Source organism: Hipposideros armiger, unplaced genomic scaffold, assembly GCF_001890085.2.
Source record: "Hipposideros armiger isolate ML-2016 unplaced genomic scaffold, ASM189008v1 scaffold_209, whole genome shotgun sequence".
Taxonomy (NCBI): Eukaryota; Metazoa; Chordata; class Mammalia; order Chiroptera; family Hipposideridae; genus Hipposideros; species Hipposideros armiger.
The window spans coordinates 609,284-631,790 of NW_017731559.1; the positions used below are offsets into that span (position 1 = coordinate 609,284).

Below are 22,507 nucleotides of genomic sequence, written 5' to 3' on the forward strand. Positions count from 1 at the left end.
ACAAACCCAAAATATATTAAGTAAAAAACATACACAATTTTAAAATGCTCATGTAACAGCCAAAAACAAAACAAAATGCATTATGGACTAAGTCAGAAAAAAAATTCAGGTTTATATCTGTTAAGAGATTTTGATCACAATACAATAAGAAAATTAAAATTACAAATGAAAATAAGTATTTCCTACCTCTGTTCATTAAAAAGTTCTACAAACATTTACCAATCCAAAAGCAGTGAGTAACCAGAGCATTCAGATTTCGTCTCTGAATGTCATATGCCACAAAAAGGGTTCCGTGGAAAATGGGTGATTCCAGGTCTGGGATTGAAAACGATCCTGGAAAATATACTACGCATACCAAAAAAATGCTATCCAAGACTACTAGGGCAGTGTCTAAATTTGAAGAGATTCTCACTAGCCATAAATGAGCATAAATAATACTGCAGTGAGCTAAGATATTAAATATATTAAAATTTGTAAGTTCATAAATATATTTTAAAATGTCATTGGTTACGTGTGGAGAATGCTGGGGAAATAACTTACTGTTCTAAAAAATAGTAAAGGAAAACAATCAAGTATTTAACCTGAACTTCTTTTTTTTAAAAAAGCTGTTACCTCAACATGACTATATAATTAGTTAGAAAAAATTTAGTAGTATTCCAGTTAACAAACAAATGAAAAATTATAAAAATAGATCACCAGAGCAAACTCTAAAAAAAACCAAAGGATCTAGGCAACGATTATCAATTCCTTGTAACATCACAAAATGAGACAGATAGACTTTATGTGTCTCCTAGTGCATAAACAATATGGCTTACATGTATTCTTGCCAAAGTCCTACCTGAAATGAAATAGATCAAGCTTCCCAGAATTACCAGTTTGAAGTACTACCAGGGACAGACCAACATGTTAACTGACACCAGTACATGAAATCATCAAAATTCAGAATGGCAGACATTGAATAAAACAAAAAAAACCTGTTTTCTTCAACCTACAGCAACAACAAACTACAAAGAACAAAAAAGGGAAGGGAAACCTATAGATTAAAAAAAAACCTCAAGGTAAAAAAAACTCAAGAGGCATTATGAAATGCAATGTGTGGGCCTTAATTGAATCCTAATTCAAGTGAAACAGAACAGCAACAGCAACAACAAATTATGGGACTACTGGAAGCATATGAGCATTGACTAGATGTTACAATACTAGATATCACAATATTAAATAATTGTCCAGGTTTGATAATGATATTATGGTTATTTTATTTTTTAAAGAATCCTTATCTTTGAGAAGTACTGAAATGTTTACAAATTAAACAAAGTGGTGCCTGTGACTGGCTTCAAAATAATTCAGTGTGACATGATTGGGAAGGGAAGGTAGGGGTATAAAAGAAACAAGACTGGCTGCTAGATGAAGATTATTGAAGCTGGATGATGGGTGCCTAAGGGGGTCATTATAGTCTTCTTCTATGGTATACGACTGAAATTTTCCAAAATAAGTTAAAGAAAAAGCCAACTTAACAGGGTTTTTAAAAAGACTTAAAAATGGTTCATTAAAAAAATTTGTCCTTCTGCATTTCAATCTGAAGAATTACAGATAGGCTTACTAAATGAAGAACTCATCATTTCAGTTAAAATTTTCATTCCTCCATGATTAAATCATTGTCCATTCCTTTGATCTTTGTCCATTCCTTTTGTTTAAGCCTCTATGGCCTGGACTTTTGGAAGCTAACTTTTTGTCTGTAACAGCAGCCTTTTCTATACACTGGTCCAGGTGCTGGCAAACTTCAAACCTGTAGCCTGTTTCTCTGCAGACATGAAGCTAAGAATGTCTTTTTCATTTTTAAAGGATTGTAAAAAGTAAAAAAGAATATGTAACAGAGATCATATGTGGCCCACAAAGCCTAAACTATTTACAATCCAATTATATTTGGGAAGTCATTTCCTGTACAAAAGAAGAAGCTTCTGTCCATGAGTGTACATGGAGGACATTCAACTAGGAAATAATCCTGCCTCTGCCAGGAGCCCAGCGTCCTAAGCTGTGAGAAATTTATACCCGAGGGACCTGAAATTTCTTAAGGACCATAAAAGATTAATCTAAAAATTTTGTATGTGTTTTTTTAACCATATGCATCTTTATATGCATGAGCTTTGATTCACATTTAAATAAAAAAATTAAACCTTTAAGGAAACAAAAAAAGGATAAACCTCAACAATAAATCATGCAATGAATTTTCTTTAACATCAATAACATCTACAAAATAGATTCAAAGCCCAGTCATATCCTAAAGATCACAGACTTAAAAGAATGTTAGAACTGGAAGGATTTATAGGGGGTCACCTATTCTACTCTACTTGGTTTATAAAGAAGGCAGTGACTTTCGTAATTTAAGGAAGTCAAGTATGAGACTTTTCTAATACATATAATGAGGTTGCTTTCTTGATTACATTTAGGTCTATTTTAAGCCTAGTCCCTGAGAAATAAGATTGCATAACACTCCTCAGCTAAGAAGCAACGGGAGATCTTAATTTCCGTTTCCACAGTCACAAAAACCAACCCTGACATCTCTCCACAGAATTATAGCTAATCATCAAAGCCCCATGAGACCCCAAACGATGTTCCCATACTGTGACTAAGGTTAAAATAGACTACCCCACCCCCAATTTTTCCCTGAGAGATCTGGCAACTTCCATGCATATCTGTTTGATTAGGTAGTATAGATGCTGGTTGCTAGTAAGAATAGAAAAAAGAAAACTAAATAAGTGGGTAGAACTAGGCATCTATTTGAAAACAAATTGAATTTTATTACCATTATAAAAACTGTTCTTTTATTCACTGATAATTATACTCAATCTTTTTATTTTAGACTCACAGAGACTGCTGTTATCTCTAGTCCTAACCTTCCCAAGTACCTAATTCTTTATAATGAGATTCTATTTCTGCAACTGAGTTTCTATTTCTACCACCAATGCATGAGGAATTCCCAGGTTTTAATAGTGATAATCCTCTCTGCTTCGAATAGTCCCATATTGAGTAAGACTTTTGTGAATTAGGCACATTTTAAAATTAAGTTTTTAGAAATCTGGTTGTAAAATTGGAAAATACCCACATTACCTACCTCACAGGGGTGGCTGTGAGAAAAAAATTACAATGTGATACAAATGTAGCATTATCCTGAAAGAGGAAAAATGCTAACAATTTCCAGTTTCACCAAGGTCATTTTCTTTATGAAAGCAATATGATAAAAAATATATTACCTTATACTTAAAAATGATTAAGATGGTAAATTTTATGCTTTTAACCACAATTTAAAATAAAAAACAAAAAGATTACCTTCTATTCATAAACAAAATTTGTTATGTACATACAATGGAATATATTCAGCCTTAAAAAGGAAGGAAATTTTGGTACATGCTACAACATAGATGAATCTTTAAGACCTTATGCTAAGTGGAAAAAGGCAGATACAAAAGGACAAATATTGTCTGATTTCACTTTTATGAGATAGTCAAATTCATAGGGACATAAAGTAGGATGTGGTTACCAGCAGCTGGGAAGAGTGAATAATGGGGAGCTACTATTTAATGGATATAGAGTTTTAGTTTGAGATGAAAAAAAAGTTCTGGAGATGGATAGTAGGGGTGGTTGCACAATAATGTGAAAGTACTTTATGCCACTGAATTGTATGTTTAAAAATGGTTAAGATGGTAAATTTTATGTAATGAATATTTTACTACAGTAAGGTAGTAAAAAATATTACCTTGAAGGTCTCCAATCATCTCAGAATCATGACCTCTGTCTCTTCGTTCAGCTTCAAAGGCAGCTTGCAGCTGGTAATACTCCTTGTCTGTTTGTGTCTTGGAATTCTCTAGAACTCTATTTCTCTCTTGCAATTCTCTGTTCAGGGACTCTAGCTGACTAATTGACTTGCTCATCTCTGTGTGACTCTTCCTTAATCTTACAGCTGTATCTGATTCTGTCCTTAGTAAGTCATTGGCTTCTTCTAGCTATTTAAAAAAGAAAGCAAGAAAATAGGTTTTTCACCAAAATACAATCAAACTTATTGATTATAATTTTTTTTTAAAAAAGCATTCCAAAAACTTACCTGCTTTTGTAACTGTGCCAACTTCTCACTAGCAAGCTGTGAATTCTGACTTACTTTCTTTAAGTCTTCCAACTGGTCTTTTAATGTAGAAACTAGAAAATAAAAGATTAAGACATAGAAATTACAATGTTTTCATGGAGGAAACATACAAATCTATTTTAAAAATAGTCTTAGGCCATAATCGTCAGCTACAGTAGTTCCATTCCTAAAGTGAAATTCCATCTTGGAAGTACTTTTTTTTTTTTTTGGAAGTACGTTTTAAATTCATCAAAAAGTAGAGCATTTTATAACATAGAATGCAAAAACAGATGTGTTTCTACTGTTGTAATATTTCAAATTCTTTTATTCCTTTAATAAGACCAATCTATTAGTGAAACATTATAAAGCTAGTTTTAATATTATTTGTTTTTGAGTAGTACAAGTCGTTAAGTAGAGTTCAGTATTTTTAAAATGGTTCAAAATTCAAAAGGCAGGCACCAAATGGTATATAGTGCAGAATAAGTCTTCCTGCGTTCACATTGTCTCCTAGTCCCTTGACTGTCCTCCCCAGCCAGAACTATTAGTAATTTCTTGCAAATCCTTCCTAAGATAGTCTATGTACCCTAATATATAAAAACACACATAATATCTATGTATGTTTCCACATGCATATCTGTATTTAAGCTATACTGACAATCACTCTTGTTTTAAACAATCTATACCTTTTTCCAATTAAAGATACATCTTAGAGATCCTTTTATAAAATATGTCAGGAGATGCTTTATTCTTTCACAAGATACACAGTATTCTACCATACAGGCATACCATTGATTGTATTTATTCTATCATTGATTATATTTTTGTTATTTATAATAATTTGCCATTTTAAATAATGCTACAATGAATATCCTTGTTTATACACCAGTGTGCATGTGTCACAAGTATGTATGTAAAATAAATTCCTAGAAGTGAAATCACTGGATCAAAGGGTGTAGAAAGCTATTTTAAGTGCATTTATAACACAACTATTATAACACATGAAATTCTAGTTTAGTATTGGGTTGTCGGAAAAGTCATGATGCATGTCTGTGACAGGTGGCACTAGTTCAGTTTTGAAAGTACCAGAGTCATTCCCATCTATGTTATTGCTATGTCATTTGACGGCTGACAGTTCTAGCTTCATTCTAAATAAAAATTGAGCGATTTGGTTGAGTTTTGGAGATTTTACAACAAGTTGAAGATAGAAGACCAAACTGTGCATTTTTGCCATATTTTACTGTTTTACTTCCATAAAGGGAAGAACGCGCATCAAGCTTGTGAAAAGTTGCATAAAGTTTACGGTGACAAGGCTCTACAAGAACGTCAGTACCAACAATGGTTCACGAAATTCCGTGCTGGTGATTTTGATCTCAACGATGCTTTTTGGTCAGGGAGGCCCACCGAGGTTGATGATGACAAAATAAAGGCACTGATCGAGTCAAACCCACGTTACACGACACAAGAGATTGCAGAAACATTGAACATCCATCATTCAACTGTTCACGACCACCTGAAGAAGCTGGGATATGTAAGCAAGCTCGATATTTGGGTTCCACATAAACTCAAAGAAGTTCATTTGATGGCGCGTATAAACTGCACTATGCTCGTTAAACGTGAGGAAAACGATCCTTTCTTGAAGTGACTGATAACTGGTGATGAGAAGTGGATTGTTGACAACAATGTGGTGTGCGAATGGTCTTGGTCCCGATGTGATGATTCACCTCAAACGACATCGAAAGCAGACATTCATCAGCGGAAGGCTATGCTGTCAGCGAGGTGGGATTTTAAAGATGTCGTGTTTTTTGAGCTCTTACCAAGGTACCAAACAATCTATTTGAATGTGTACTGTCGGGAATTGGACAGTTTGAACAGATCCATCATCCAGAAATGTCCAGAACTTGTTAATTGTAAAGGAGTTGTGTTCCATTGCGACAACGCGAGACCACACACAGTTTGATCACACGTCAAAAATTATTGGAGCTTGGATGGAATGTGTTGCCACACCCACCATACTCGCCTGACCTTGAGCCGTCAGACTTCCACTTGGTCTTGCTCTCTTCAAAACTCCTTGTGTGGTATAACGTTCAATTCAGATGAGGCTGTAAATCAGCACCTTGTTCAGTTTTTCGCAAATAAAGACAGATCTTTCTATGAACGAGGAATTATGAAGCTCAATGAAAGATGGCAAAAGGTTATCGAACAAAACAGGCAATATATCATTGGTTGATCTTTGTTCTTTGTATAAATAAATGACCTTTGAAAAACATAGACAAAATACATCATGACTTTCCGACAACCCAATAGTTCTCTAATGTGGCTGCTTGTTAGAAGTGCTAGAAAGCTTATTAAAAATACTGATGCTCAGACCACATAACTAGATCAATTAAATTAGAATCTCAGTATTCTTCAAAGTTTTCCAGGAGATTCCAATATACACACAGAATAAAAATCACTACTCTAGGTAAAACATTACTACTGATCTTAACATGTTATAAATTTATCTTGGGACATGGGATGTCTTAGAATTATGGTTTCCAAAATATATCATAGTTACTAAATTTAAGACAACCTCATGACAAAGACCTCAAGGATAGTATAAGAAGAAATTCTAGTGTTTTTCAAAAGAAGTAACAAATTACCTTCATTTTCTACATTTCTCCTCTTCTCATTTTCCTGTTCTGCTTTTCTTTGGTACTCATTAATTCTATGCTGTAGCAACATTTTTTCTTTCTCAATCTGAGACACTGTAGATTCTAGATTTCTTCTTTGATTCCCCTGAAATGATAATGACAAAAGTTAGTATTGCAATTAATACTCATTTGAGAGAATACACTTCTTGAAAACAAACACACAAACACTTAAGATGGATTTTTTGTTTTAACATCAGATAGTACCTCCTAATGACAAGTTTCTAATAACAGAATTAACTTGCCTTATAAGACAGTGAGAATCCTCTACTCAAACTATGTATGCAAAATTTCCAGTGATTTTTGAATCCATAAATATAAAAAAGTCATAGATCAAAGTCATTTTATTAGTTTAAGATGACCATAATGCATTATATTAGCAATAATATAAAGGAAAAATATAATATACATAGGGTTCAATGATATCTGCGGTTTCAGGCATCCACTTGGGGTCTTGGAACATAGTCCCGCGGATAACAGAGCACTACCGTATTTTAATGTTATGATTAAGATCTACCTCTTTACTTGAATGTGGAAGGCTGAATAACTTGAACCTAAAACACATGAATTTTATCTGGATTTTAGAAATGAAATAAAAAGTGGAGGATATGCAAAAAGGATTTCTTAAACGCTTATAGTCAAATACTGGGTCGTCGGGAAAGTCATGACGCATTTTTGCATTGAAAAACAGAAAAATACGTCATGACTTTCCCGACGACCCAACAAACAGTACTAACCTAAGTACACACTAACCAATGGCAAGTTGGTAAAATATTATCTAAATCTTCTCAGATGACTATAAGTATATCCAAAGCTACAAATGGGAAAACAAACAAACAAAAACCCACCGCTGACAGAAAATATTCCTTAAGAGAAAATTAAGACAGCACAAAAACCATCAAAAAGATTAAATCTAAAAAGGACAAAGGAAATCATCAATGAGAGGAAGACTATAGAGAGTATGTTTCTTTTCAGGGGACTGTTCATACACACAGTAAAAAGATATTTACAAGTTGACCAAAAGGAATAAAAATGAATTACATATTTGCAAACAGGCATCTGTATAATGAAATGTATAGGCTATGTTTCCCTGATAATAAAAACTTCTTAGTAGGTGACCATGAAAAACATGGGTAATTTTAAAATCAATATATTTCCCATTTGATCACATGAAATTATGTTAATGTCAGTCCTTTTTAAATTGTGCTCTTTGCTTTTCCTATTTGTCTCTTCCTGCTATAGCTGCAAATTCAATTTCTGATCTCTTAATTCTCTTGCTCCTTTCTCATTTTTCAACCATTAAGAACCACTGAAATGAAATTTTTGTACTAAAATTTTAATATTGTTCTAGAATAAACCTATACAAAAGAAACTAAAGTATAATCTAATCTGCATTACTTCAACCTGGAGCTCTAATGTGGGGCTTTCATCATAATTCTTCAAATTTCAACCTATAAAGTTCAAATGTAATTTTTTCAGAAAACCAAACAATATGAAAAAGGGGAAAACTCAAAAAAGAAACACTTTCAACTAGGAAACAAAAAGTACCTCTTCATCCAATTCTTTCATTATCTTGTCTAGTTTTATGTTTGAAGTTCTGTAAAAACAAAAGCAATATAAATTAGAAATATATTTCTTTTTTATTGACCAGGGTAGAACCCCACATTTCTTACTTTTTCATTTAACTAAGATTTCTTAACATTTTTTGTGCTGTGGATCTCTTTGGCAATCTGGTGAAGCCTATGGCCTTTTTTCAGAATAATAATTTTAGAAGCACAAAATAAAATACACAGGATTTAAAAAACCCAAAATTATATTGAAATAATCATAAACTTGAAAAAATGTATGATTTAGTAATATGTGTATTTCTTGGTTAATATATTAAATCACAACATCTAGTGGCAATAAATTCAAAGTAGTAGTGATCATAAATGATATTTAGAAATAACTAACAACTATATATAAGAAAAAAGTTATAATTTCTATTGGTATTAAAAAAGTCACAGCTATGCAAATAATTGTGGACTATTGCCTATGTTCATCATTAAAGGAAATGCTGAATTTCAGTTATAAGTTGGAGACAATATTTACTTTTTCTCATCCAAGTTTAAAGACCTTGAATTCTATCCATGGACCCTTTGCAGGAGAGGCCTATGGATTCCAGGTTAAGGATCCCTGAACTTATGCAATACTTGCTATTAAATAAAAATTAGCCATTTAACCTTTAATACAAGATTAAGTAAATGAAGGGAAAAGTGGCATATATAAATCAATAAATATACCTTCTTGCAACTTGAGTAAAAGTTTGAGATAAACTCAAAGTGTATTATATCTATCACAATTCATTTTCTTTGGCTCAAAACATAATTCTGAGCTTCAAATCTGTACATGCAACATTTTTACAAGGATGTCTCATCAAATACTTCATTTGGCATGCCCAAAGCTAAACTTATTCTCTCTGCTTCACACCCCCACCCACTAATCTGCTTCTCCTCTAAGTGTCCTTAAGTAAAGGACACCATCTGGGAATCATCCTTGATTCATCTTCCTCATTCCCATTTAGTTGAATAAATGTCAAGTGCTGCCAACTAACCAGAGTTCTTTTTAAAAAGCAAATTTGATTAGTTTTTTTAATCTTTTAAAAGTTTTATTTTAGTTTTTTTTTCACTTCTTAGTTTAATAACTTAATGTTTTTCATCCGCACTTAGGATAGAAATTACAAATTTTTTAGCTTGTCAAAAACCAAGTCCTCCAAGATCTAGGCTCTGTTGACCTTCTTAGCCTCATTTTAGGTGCCCCTGCTCATCCCACATTTTCATATGATTATTGGCCACTCTTATTTCTTCCTGAAGTTGATCCTCATCACCACCACTACCACTAGCAATTTGTCATTTGCCTTATAATTTTGATTATAAGATTTTTTGGATGTAAGAAGTTCCCAATATTTATAATATTTATCCATTTCTTCCCCTTATTTCTTTCTATATATTATACTTAGAAATTCCTTCCAAATCTTGGCATCAGTTAATTATTCACTTATATTCAATTGCTTTTATAAAAAATGTTTGTATTACACGCTTAAATATTTAACCTATCAGAAATGGTATGCAGTGAGAATTTTACTTGTTTCCTCTCACCCCCAGTCACAAAATTCCAAGTTTTCTCAATTCCATTTGTTGCATGTTTAATCTCTGTTTTACCTCTGTATTTCATTTCATTTATTCAATGCTATCCACTAAAAATCTAATTATAAAAAGTTATTGCTTGTAATTAATAAGTAAAACTTTCACTATTATGCCAGATTTAAAATAATCTTTCTATATTTTCATAAATATACAGACTCTTATTAGATTTAGACTCATAGGAAAAAAATTCTGAGTACTGCTCCAAAGAATCATAGTGGAAATTAGAATGTCTGTATCAAAAGTTTAGTGAATTTTAATCTTCAACAACATTTACATTTTAGAAAGCATCTTATTTAATGTAAATTAATTTGCTCCTTTAGGTAGCTAACTAAAATAGGAGAAAAGCAATAAATCAGGCACTAAGCGAATCAACACTACAGTTTTTAAATAAAGGTTGTGGGGAGCAAATGTACTTCAAATATTCTGAGGAAAATACAGTTACAACTAATGCCAACATAAATATTACTTTCCAATTCTAGCCTAGATATTCTTCACTGCGCATCAGTAGCAACCTTTATGCCCCCACCTTACTTATGTCTACTTTCAAGTGTTTATAGGGTACAAACTTTAAAATAAGCTTTGTTACACAACTTTTAATGTAAAAAACATACAAGTATATTCTCACCTGCACTTCTGCTCCATTTCATCTTTTAATTGTATTTCATTATGCAGCTGTTCTTCCAGCTTATAAATTGTTTTTTGCAAACTTTCCTGCTTTAATTGAAAACAAATAAAACTCATTCTAAAAATATTCATAGAGAATTTAAAAATAGAAACTTTATGTTATCATTTTATACCTGTTTAGGAGGAAATTATTTGGTTCAATCTTATCCTTTTCCTATCTATCTGAAATTTTTATTATTAATATAACAAGCATTTTGTTTTCCAACACCTACACATATGTCAGGCACTGTGGCAGGCATTAGTAATACAAAAATTAAAGATTTGGTCCCTGTTCTCATGAAGCTAATAGTTAAATAGTGGGGCATAAGGGCACGGGAGGGTGAAAAGAACCTACAATAACCCAAAGACGTATAAATATTATAATATAATGTGATAACAAAATTATATACAAAAAGTTATGAAGGAGAGAAGAAGTCACATCTAATTCTTCCAGGAAGATGTAATGTTTGAGATGAGACCTACAAGATGAGAGATATTTACCAAACAGAGACGGTGATATAAGTAAGGCATTTTAGCCTTCCAAAAGTAGAGAGGCAGAAGAAAATATGATGTATTTGGGAAATGGAAAAAAATCAGGTATAGGCAGAGCATATAACAGGGAGAAGAGTCACATAGAATCTGAAAAGGTGAGTGGGACCATGATCTTTGTATGCAAAAATAGGAGATGGGGGCTTTGACCATATAAGCATTTAAAAAAGGGAAATGACACAGTATTGGCATCTTAGAAATATCACTTCAGTAATAATAAGGTGAATAGATTGGGAGGGTAGAGAAATTCTAGACAAGGCAACGAGTTAGCAGGCTATTGAGACAGTTCAGGCAAAAGAGTATATAGGTCTGATATAAGGCAGAGGCTACAGAAATGAAGAGGAGGAAATGGATGAAGAGGAGGAAATGGATAATTATCAATTAGAAGGCAGAAATTATAATCTAACAACTGATTAGAAATATGAACAGAGTGCAATTATAAAAGATAAATAACACAAATAAGAACTGCTGGGGAGCGGGTGGAGAGAGAACTGTGAGTTTAGCTCTGGCCTAAGTTGTAGTGCCTGAAAGATTTGGAAGAAGAGAAGTCCAAAGAGACAGCAGAGAGATTCAGGTCTGGAGCTCAGAGGAACATGCCGAACACACATGAGATTACCTATAGAAAATGAACAGAGCCAAGATCAGAACCACCTTGAGAAACAGTTAATAATTCAAGGGGGAGAGAGGGAGGAAGGCAAGGGGATGCAGGGTGAGGGAAGGGATCCTGCAAAGAGGCAGGAAGAAGAAAAGAAAGAGTGGGAACATTAAACAGTTATAAAAGCTTGAAGTTCCAAAGAGGAGGGATTAGTCAGTATCAAATGCAGCATTAAATAAATAAATAAATAAATTTTTAAATAAATAAAACAGTAAGGTGTGGAATGAACATTATTCACTGTATTTCGCAATTGCAAAGTTGTTCATTAGCATCTCTGTTAGAAGGCTTTTAAGAGTTGAAATTAAATTAGTTGATTTTTTGTACTTAGTTCTAGGTTAACAGAAATAGAAGGCATGCCAATGTTTTCTTCTTCCTGTGATCTTACCAGAGCAAAAAATAAACGGTAGCAGCCACTGAAAGAAACTTATGGTAATTATCACTGAACAAGATCAGCCTCCAAAAAACATGATTCCATTGAATATTTTTTGAAGTCCTAATGTACCACTAATCCTACAGATAAGCAATACAGTGAGAACTGAATTATAGAAGCTCCTTATTTTCACTTTCCCTAGGTTAAAGGTGCTTAAATTTTAAAGATTTCTGAGACCGTTAGCTATAGTATGTGGCAAATAACTCTATTGGGATGAGAATTTAAGAGAGAAAGATGGCCAAAGCAGCTAATAGGTACTCACATAGTTCATTTCCCTTTTTTCACTTTCCCTTCCAATCACATATCTCCTTACATTTAAGAGTAAATATATCAAGGAGAAAGAGAATTATATCAGCTTCTAAAAAATGACTGCCTTTCTCAGTTACAATTATGTAGGCTCTAGTACACAAAAGCTTAAAAAACAACAACAATGCTCTGAGAATGGCCAGATAATTAATTATTTATGATGTTTTTAAGAAAAGTCTAGTTATCCCAAAAGGACCTTCTCAAATATAAGCAAGTAATATTTTTTGCTTTAACTTCTGTCACCTCTGTCTAATGAACCTGAGCTATATGAACAATAGAAAGTTCTAATGTCTCTAATATTTACTTCCAGTAATTTTTAGTGGACAAACCAGTACAGTTATTCTCCATTTGGCCCTTTTCATTTCTCACCTTGAAGATCCACCCTCTGTCCTTTGCCTTGAAATCTACAGACTATATTACCTGGGCTCCGCTGCCCCAGAATTTTAAGGTTGTTTCCAGCAGGTAATCAGGTGGGAGAAATGAAATACTATTTACTCTCCCCACACTCTTCTTGTATTACTGTGGTTCTGGCAGTGTTCTATGTTTTATGCTTCTTTTATGATTCTAGGCTTTCTTAGGAGCTGTGATAACAAATTTCTCTCTCCTTGTCCCTTCAGTCAGGCAATGGCTTCCCAGTGCTGTTAATCAATGGGTGCTTTCATACCCTTTATTTATTGCTCCCCTTGACCCTGCTCATACCACTGTTAACAGTCCATTTATTAAACTCTCTTCATTTAATAAATGAACAAAATGTGATACATACGTACAACAGAATATTTTCAGCTTTAAAAAGGAATACAACTCTGACACATGCCACAACAAGGATGACTCTTAAGGACATTATGCTAAGTGAAACTAATCAATCACAAAAAGTCAAATATTAAATGATTCCACTTATATGAGGTACCTAAATAGTCAAATTCAGAGACAGAAAGAATAGTGGCTACTAGGGGCTTGAGAAGAGAATGGAATGGGGAGTTTAATGTGTACCGAGTTTTAGTCTGGGATGAAGAATTGGCTGTGGAGATGGATGGTGATGGTTGTACAACAATGTGAATATACTTAATCCCACTGAACGGTGCACTTGAAAATCGTAAATTTTGTGTTATGTGTATCCTATCACACATGCAAAATTCTCTTCATTTAAATCTTTCAAATGTGCCATCCTGTTTTCTTGTCAAGACCTTTACAGATATATTGATTTATCATAAATACCTAATTTTAAGGATTAGAAAAACCACAACTGTCCATCTGTGTAGCAATTTATAGTTTACTGACTGCCTCCACACATAATATCCCATTTGATATTTAGGCAAGAAATCAAACTGGAGAGGACAGTAGGTAAAAAGTGCTATTAAAATTTAAGTTCGCTAACTGCATATTCAGGAGCAACGCATGCTTATTCAAAACCATGCATACAAAACACATTATCCACAACATAACTTTTTAAAAAATAATAAGAAAATGCCTACCAAGCTTTTATCTGCATTGGAGCTAGTTCTATTATCATTAGGATTTGCTGAAGATACGTATCTGGGAAGAGAAAAGATTTTAAAAGTAAACAAAACAAAAAAATTTTTTAATATCCAATAACAACCAATAACAAATATTACATGTTTGTTTTTTTGTTCAGTATTGTATTTTTCTGCTTTTTAAAACTTGAGTCAGGTAAGGTACTACTGCTACTACTGCTGCTGCTGCTGCTGCCACTGCCCCTGCTACTTCCTTTACCATGCAACAACTGCTGTTATTAATGCTTCTATTACTGCCACCACTAGTAACTGCCTTGGTTAACACGTTAAGCCTGTTTTGTCTTCCTTTCCGTTTAGCCCACGATATCTGATTTCACCAATATGCTTTCTCTTCAGTCAGTTGTCTATGGTTCGTGTTCCAGTGCAGTTTAAAAAATTTTTCTTTACCCGTTAACAGTGACAATGTAGAAGAAACGTGTGAAAGCGATTCAAGCGAAATTAGTTTTCCTAATAGAAGAATATAATTTTTTAAATTGTACATTGTCAGTCACCAGTGACTGATGCGGTCCAAACGGGAAGTTATAGTGTCAGTCACCGGTGACTGACATGGCGCTTAAAGTGTTAACCAGTAGAGCTCTCAGAAAGATACCAAATAGTTGCAGTATACTTCATAGCTGTTATAGGACAGTTGTTAATGTACTAGATATTACTAGTGAAAAATAGAAGATAATCACGTGTCCTTCAACTATGTCCTTAAACATATATAACAGTGCTCTAAAAGAAACAGCAGGAAAATAAGTTGCTTCCTATGATTCCTTGGAAAAATAATCAGGACACAACAACCGGGGCTACAAAGCAGGTTGGTACAGAAAAGGTTCCATGTAACAAACGACACATTCTAAATGTACCACAATTTAACTCCATTGATTATTAAGTATATAGCAATGCCAGTAGAATCTGAATTAGATAGATCACACTATTTGATCTCTAAGATACCTTCTAAATTTAATATGCTATATAACTGAAGTCGATATTTAGCTTTCTGCAAAGTTAATTTCTCTGAATGCAACACTGCAAATGTAAGAACACTACCTGTACACATCCATTCATTCTTATACTTCTTGTCTTATTTTTTCTTTCAAGGTTCTTATGCATATTATATTGTAGCTTTTATATAGAATTTTTTAATTTAGGGAATTTTTTATGAAAGGTGTTAGATTATAGGGAATGTAGCTGAAGTTTAAGGCTGTTTTTAAAATCACTTTTAATTCAGCTATACTTGAGCAATAAAAATCTCTGTCCTTGGAAATTGAAAGTATATTAGAATTTCAGCGGTAAGAATTTCAGAAGTTTTCTATTTTATGCCAGTAATTCCAATTGTACCTACATATTACAATAAGGCTAATCAATATTTTGCTGATATTTTTCCTTATTAAGCATAACCGTATCTTTGACCATTCATGTAATAAGTAATTACTAAACAACACTACATGAGGCATGATCAAAAAATACTGTGAGCGCCAGCCAAGTGGCTTAGTTGGTTAAGAGTGTGAGCTCTGAGCAACAGGGTTGCTGGTTCGATTCCCACATGGGTCAGTGAGGCTGCACCCAAGCTGAGTTGCTGCTGAGCTGCCTGGCTCAGATGGTGAGAGCACGTGCTCCCAACAACAAGGTTGCCGGTTCGACTCCAGCATGGGCTGGTGGGCTATGCCCACCCACACTAAGACTGAACATGGCACCCTGAGCTAAGCAGCTGTGAGCTGCTGCAGCGGCCAGATAGCAACTGGACTAGAGAGCTGAGCTAGCTGCGCCCTCTACAACTAAGATGAAGAACAATAACTTGGCTGTTCCCCTTCCCCAATTCCCCAATAAAATCTTAAAAAAAAAAAATACTGTGAATGTTTAAATTTAAAAAAACTTATTGCAGTAAAAGACACATTGCTATTAATCCTTCTCAAAATACTCCCCCTCACTTCGAACACACTTATTCCATCATTCTTGCCACTTTCTGAAGCAGTTCTGGAAGTCCTCTTTCATGTCTTTAGTTGCGCTGTAATGGCTGCCTCGATGTCCTGAATCATTCTGACTTTGGGGAAGAGCCAGAAGTCACACAGTGACAGATCTGGTGAATAAGGTGGATGAGGATACACTGTAGTGTTTTTATTTAACAGAAATTACTGAACCAGAGGTGATGTGTGAAACGGAGCATTGTCACGATGGAGGATGATTTAGGCACACTTTAAAACACACATCTCTCAACTATAGCTCTCATCTGACTGACTGCACCAAACAAGTTGAAACTTGTCACACACTGTTACTATGGTTTGATGCACCACTTCCTATATTGAAGATCCCTGCCTTTCTGCTAGATGGTACTCAGCAGCAGCATTCACCGTATTTTTTGATCACAGCGCATATTACTCAATAAGGTGGTGGTACTTAAGAACAAAGTACAATTTCTACTTTTAAGAAACTAAGAAGTTAGCTTGGGATATACAACATATGAATACAAGGAAAAACCAGAGAGGGCATAATCAAGTGCATGACAATGTAATATTTAATTGAAAATAACCTTTGCATAAACCTAAGTAATTAACTCAACCTCTAGAATGTTCCAGAAACCAACCCAGCGAATAACTGATAAAAATACAAAAACAATAAAATGATGCTCCAAAAGCCACTTTGAAGCTTCACTGTGTATGTATTTCGATATAAAATAGCTGTAATACTACACTCATGAAATGTTAGGAAGAGAAAAAGGATTAAAATATTGAACTTTTCTAAGGGTCGAAACTCAAGTACTGCCTACCTGGTTGGTGACACAACAAAAAATATTCAGTATTGTCTTACAGTTGAGTTATTAGAAATTTTTCATAAAGCCGGGACTAAATTGCCTTCTTGTTTTCTAAACTTGACCTGAATCAGCTCTTATAAAAAAGTTTTGACTGAATGATCTTCACTTTAAAATAAGATTAGCTTATAATAACCTCAAATTTAATAATTACTCCAAGCAATTCAAATACGTAATACCACTCTAATGGACAATAATTTGATCAGAAGTACGTAAAATAAATTTAATAAATAGATTTGACACATCTGCCTAGTAAATGTTGCCATATGACTCACTGTATGCAGGTATAGCACTTTGTTTAGATTTCTATTGTGCAGCACTTACCAACCTACATTGTACAATTTATCCATTTCCTCACTAGGATATGAGCATCTCAAAAGAAGGTACTATACCTTGGTGCTTAGTAGTATGAACCTGACAAGAGTAAGTTGTCAAACATGGTTGTTGAATGAATGAATAAATGAATGCTCAGCAAAGTGAAATAATGTTAAATATTTAATTTATATCTCAAGTCCACTTGAAATGACTAAAGCTACCATTAGCTCATACTAATAAATTAACATTGTTTACTCCATGCAAAGCATTGTTCTAAGTGTTTTACTGTGTTGTGATTTACTTAATCCTTACAACAACCCTGTAAGAAAATATTATTATCCTCCTCATTCCTATTTTTAAGGAAATGGAGGCATAAAAGGTTAAAGTTATTTGCCTATGGTCACAAGATCTCACATGCTACAAGATAGAGAATTCATTTAGTACTTTTGGAAGGAATCAATTTTTGAAGAACTAAAAATTATAGGCCTTTAGTAACATCAATATAGTGATGATTATGCTAGAAAATTATACGTTGTTCCAAAATGTACTAAAAAACCAGAACTGTTTGCATAACAAAATTAACCAAAATATCAGTAATAGAATCTTTTTAACCTATTAATTTTTATAACTTGAAGATATACAGTGTATCATTTAGCAAAGAATTTCTGAAAAACCGTATCCAGAACATGGATGAGTCTGAAAGAAATTAAATAGCAAATATTAGAAACATGTGTTCCTGAAAAATGGCATAAGATAATTTAAATGTTCTCAAAATGATTTTTAGATATGCCTAAGAAAATAATATAACAACAAAATTAGTACTTATCCTTAAAATCAATGTTAACATACTTACCTACGATTGCTATAATATGTAAATCCTACAAAAGGTAGTTGATTGCCAACAAAAGCTTTAGGTATGGGGAATGTTTCTTCATCTCCTTTATCTTCTTCCAAGTCATCAAAATTACTTGTATCAATGTCACTACTTAAATCAGGTACAACTGGTGCTACAGCTAAAAATAAAAACAAAATTAGAAGTTCACTTCTAATTAGAAGTTCAAATTTTATATAAAAATAAAGTGAAGCAAAAATTCCATATCAACTAGTAATAGTTTCTTACATACACACAACTTACGAACCACAAATTTCAAATGGGGTGAATCCTACTATTGTAAACTTTATTAGGATTAATCAACAGATATTGATCACGTGGAATTCTGTGAAACAATTATCTCCAAAATCACCTATAAGTATCATCTATACCTCGTTAATCTAAATATTACAGTATTATTAAGGTTTGTTTTAGAATACACCACAGTATAAAATACGCAAAAGCACTTAGAACCACAGAAAAGACTTTCTAGAAACTATACCATAACAAATTGTACTCAAAGTTGGTTAGGTTGAAACACAGTATTTTGTTAATATTCTCTACAGCAAACCAGAAATCAAGGTTAATTCTTAGTAGTCCCGGATATAATAATTTGGTGCTGAAGTATTATACCTTTACTTATGTAAAATCTAGATGATCAGTATCCCCCCACCCAAACTCAGTATCTCTATAAAATTAAGTTACAAGGAGCAAAGTATTTTGAATTATATTTTTACACTAGTTGCCTTCCCTGAAACAAGTGATTAAGAACAACTCAGTGAGGTATTCATGAAGTGGCTATAAGAAAAAAACAAACACGGACACAAAATCTTGAAAAGTTACAAACTTGGTAGGGAAGCAAAGCTCATATATATTTAATAATATAAAACCATACATGGCAATGCTTAAATCTTCATAACACAAGAGAAAATACCATATGAAACTAGTTATCTTCTTTGGAGCTTGCTTATAGAGAGTACATCTAAAAATACATTTTAGGAAAAATGTTTTTTACTTTAAATATACGAAAGTATAGGGAGTATAATAAACATGACTGAAATATTATCATTTAAAATATTGAATAATTATTTTAGATACAATCATTTCATGTTCCTTTAAAGAAAAAGATGAAGATGAAGCAAACAAAACAACTGACCTGGTTTTATGGTCTCAATCTTTTACATAAAGAAAAATTTCTATTATATCATCTGGGTATTCCAGGTAAGAAATACTGATGTGCATCTCAGATACAGTGAACTATTTGATGAATTTGGGAATGAAACAACACATTTAAACCAAAGAAGTTGTAGTACTTACTGACTAACAATGAATGAGAAAAGGCCTTTTCTGACATTAATGGTCAAGAAAACTGCCTGACTAGACAATTCTAGTTTCCTAATAATAATAACTGCCTAATTTGTAAAATGGGGAAGAAAAAAGTCATCTTTCCTAGTGAAGTATGTAAGTGAATTATGGCCTTAGCCCACATGTAAGGCCACAAAACAAGTATCAATAAATTTAAGAAGACTGAAATCATATCAAGCGTCTTCTCCAACCACAATGCTATGAAACTAGAAATCAATTACAAGAAAAAAACTGAAAAACACACAAACACATAGAGGCTTTATAACATGCTACTAAATAATAAATGGGTCAACAATGAGATCAAGGAGGAAATCAAAGGATACCTTGAGACAAATGAAAATGAAAACACAACACAAAATCTATGGGACACAGTGAAAGCGGTCCTAAGAGGGAAGTTCACAGCAATGCATGCCTACCTAAAGAAACAAGAAAAATCTCAAATCAACAATCTGGGGGCCGACCGAGTGGCTCAGTTGGTTAAGAGCTTGCTCAAGAGTGTGAACTCTGAGCAACAGGGTAGCCAGTTTGATTCCCTCATGGGCCAGTGATCTGTGCCCAAGCCGAGCTGCCGCTGAGCTGCCAACAGGTGGCAGGATGGCTCAGCTGGAGCACGTGCTCCTAACAACAAGGCTGACTGTTCAAGATGGTGGGTCACGCCTGCCCGCAACTAAGACTGAACTCAGAACCTTGAGCTGAGCTGCCACCCAGATGGCTCAGTGGATAGGGCGTGCACTCTTAACAACAAAGCTGCTGGTTTGACTCCGGAATGGGATGGTGGCTACGCCCACCCACAACTAATTGAACACAGTACCTTGAGCTGAGCGGCACGACTGGACTTGGAGCTGAACTTGCTGCGCCCTCCACAACTAAGACTTAAGGACAATAACTTGGCTGTTCCCTTTCCCCAATTCCCCAACCCTGTTCCCCTCCCCCAATTTCCCAATTAAAAAAAAAAAAAAGACAGATGCACTGACCATCAACTATGGTGTAAAAACAAAGGTTGTCCTATTTCAAAAAAACACACAAACAACAACAACAACAACAAAATATGTCTTTACACCTAAGGGAACTAGAAAAAGAACAGCAAACAAAGCTCAAAGTGAGTAGATGGAAGCAAATAATAAAGATCAGAGCAGAAATAAAGAAAATAGAGACTATAAAAACAATACAAAAGATCAATGAAACTAAGAGCTAGTTTTTTGAAAAGATAAATAAAATTGACAAACATTTAATCACTCTTCAAAAAAGAAGAGAGAAGACCCAAATAAATAAAATCAGAAATGAAAGAGAAGTGACAACCAATACCACAGAAATATAAAAAAATTTAAGAAAATACTATGAGTAACTATACGCCAACAAATTAGGCAATCTAGATGAAATGGATAAATTCCTAGAAGCATATAATCTTCCAAGGCTGAATCAAGAAGAAACAGAAAATCTGAACAGACTGAAAACTAACAACGAAATTGAATCAGTAATCAACAAGCTCCCAACAAACAAAAGTCCTGGACCAGATGGCTTCACAGGTGAATTTTACAAAACATTCAGAAAAGAATTAACACCTATTCTCCTCGAACTATTTTAAAAAATCCAATAGGAGGGAAGGCTCCCAAGCTCATTTTACGAGGCCACCATTACCCTGATTCCAAAACTAGACAAAGTCATTACAAAAAAAGAAAACTACAGGCTGCCATCCCTAATAAACACAGATGCAAAAATCCTCAACAAGAAATATATTTTAATTTCATTACCTGTTATTTTTTGTAGCGGTACAATTTCTTAATTTCCACAAGAATTTCTTATTTACCCTTTCCCCCTCGCAGTCAATTTTATAGCTTAGTACTGAAAGGCAATCTAACTACTTCTCTTAAAATAATTTGATAACTAGGATACTTCATTATTTTGGCAAACCTAAATGCCCTACTTCTTTAGAATTAATAAGATTTTCTCCCCCGAAAGAACTATTCCTCACTGTCTCAAATATATAGGCAGTCCTTAAGACAAATATCTAATTTATAACTGTTTCTAAAACCACATAGCTGAGACCATTTCCGTTATTACTGTTCATTACTATTGATACAGCAAGAAGAGAGGGGCTCTATTGATACAGCAAGAAGAGATAGTATACACTATCTTTTCTTTGATAGTGAAAAGGGGGAAAAAATTCCTGAGACTTCAACAGGGGAAAGATAAATTCATGACCTCCCAAATCCACAAAGATGATGGGAACTTTGGTACCATTATAATTTTGCTTGAGCTATGTTGAGCAAGGTTTTCTGTGAAATTATATAATTTTAACTGTTTTTTTGAAATAGAGAAATGTTCTAACTAAACTGACCGAAAATGAACTTCTTGCACACTACATATTTTTGTTTCTGAATTGTAATCTGCAAGCCTGATGGAATCAATATACCATAATTTCCTATATCCTCATACAAATTAATCTTTTACTAACATTTACCAATAATAAATAATAGATTATATTTTATTTTAGGTTTAAGAAAATAACTTGTATTGTCACAAGAAATATATTTTAAGTTCATTACCTGTTATTCATGGACTCTTCCACACTGAGCTACTAACGTCTAAAACAAAGAGCAATTCCACTAAGATCAAATATCAACTTACAACTTCTGAGCCCAACTCCACTACAGATACATAGTATATTCATCTTGGTATCTTGAGTGGGATGTAAAAGCAGCAGCAGTGGGCCGGCCGAGTGGCGCGATGGTTAAGAACTGGCTTGGGATGCCAGAGGGCCCTGGTTCGGATCCCACATATGAGGGCCAGTGACACTGCCCTCCACAGCTAAGATGCTGAACAACAGCTCAACCTGGAGCTGGGCTACCATGTGTAGCCAGCAGCCGCAGTGAGCGGCTGTCCAGAAGCCGGCGACTGATCTTCCTCGCGCAGGAAGAGCGTAATGATGGTGCCAACTTGGGCCAGTGAAGCAACGTCCTCCACTAGACTGAAGAACAAACTGACAGCAACTTATCTGTGCCCCTTCCCCTAATTCCCCAGCACTGTTCCCATCCCCCTAA

At 34.0% G+C, this 22,507-nt stretch overlaps 1 protein-coding gene across 4 annotated transcripts in view; it reads right to left on the reverse strand.

The window, feature by feature from the left end:
* The window catches only part of ROCK1 (Rho associated coiled-coil containing protein kinase 1), a 156,572-nt gene that overhangs the window by 51,547 nt on the left and 82,518 nt on the right, over positions 1 to 22,507 (reverse strand). For 3 of the 4 annotated variants that reach the window (XM_019653868.1, XM_019653871.1, XM_019653870.1), the window contains 7 exons: positions 18,084 to 18,243; positions 14,065 to 14,125; positions 10,615 to 10,703; positions 8,353 to 8,401; positions 6,757 to 6,892; positions 4,100 to 4,191; positions 3,755 to 4,001 (listed from right to left, as the gene is read on the reverse strand). In XM_019653868.1, coding sequence (XP_019509413.1) covers positions 3,755 to 4,001; positions 4,100 to 4,191; positions 6,757 to 6,892; positions 8,353 to 8,401; positions 10,615 to 10,703; positions 14,065 to 14,125; positions 18,084 to 18,243 — 834 coding nt within the window. The remainder of the gene's footprint in view (positions 1 to 3,754; positions 4,002 to 4,099; positions 4,192 to 6,756; positions 6,893 to 8,352; positions 8,402 to 10,614; positions 10,704 to 14,064; positions 14,126 to 18,083; positions 18,244 to 22,507) is intronic. The other variant, XM_019653869.1, reaches the window with a different exon arrangement.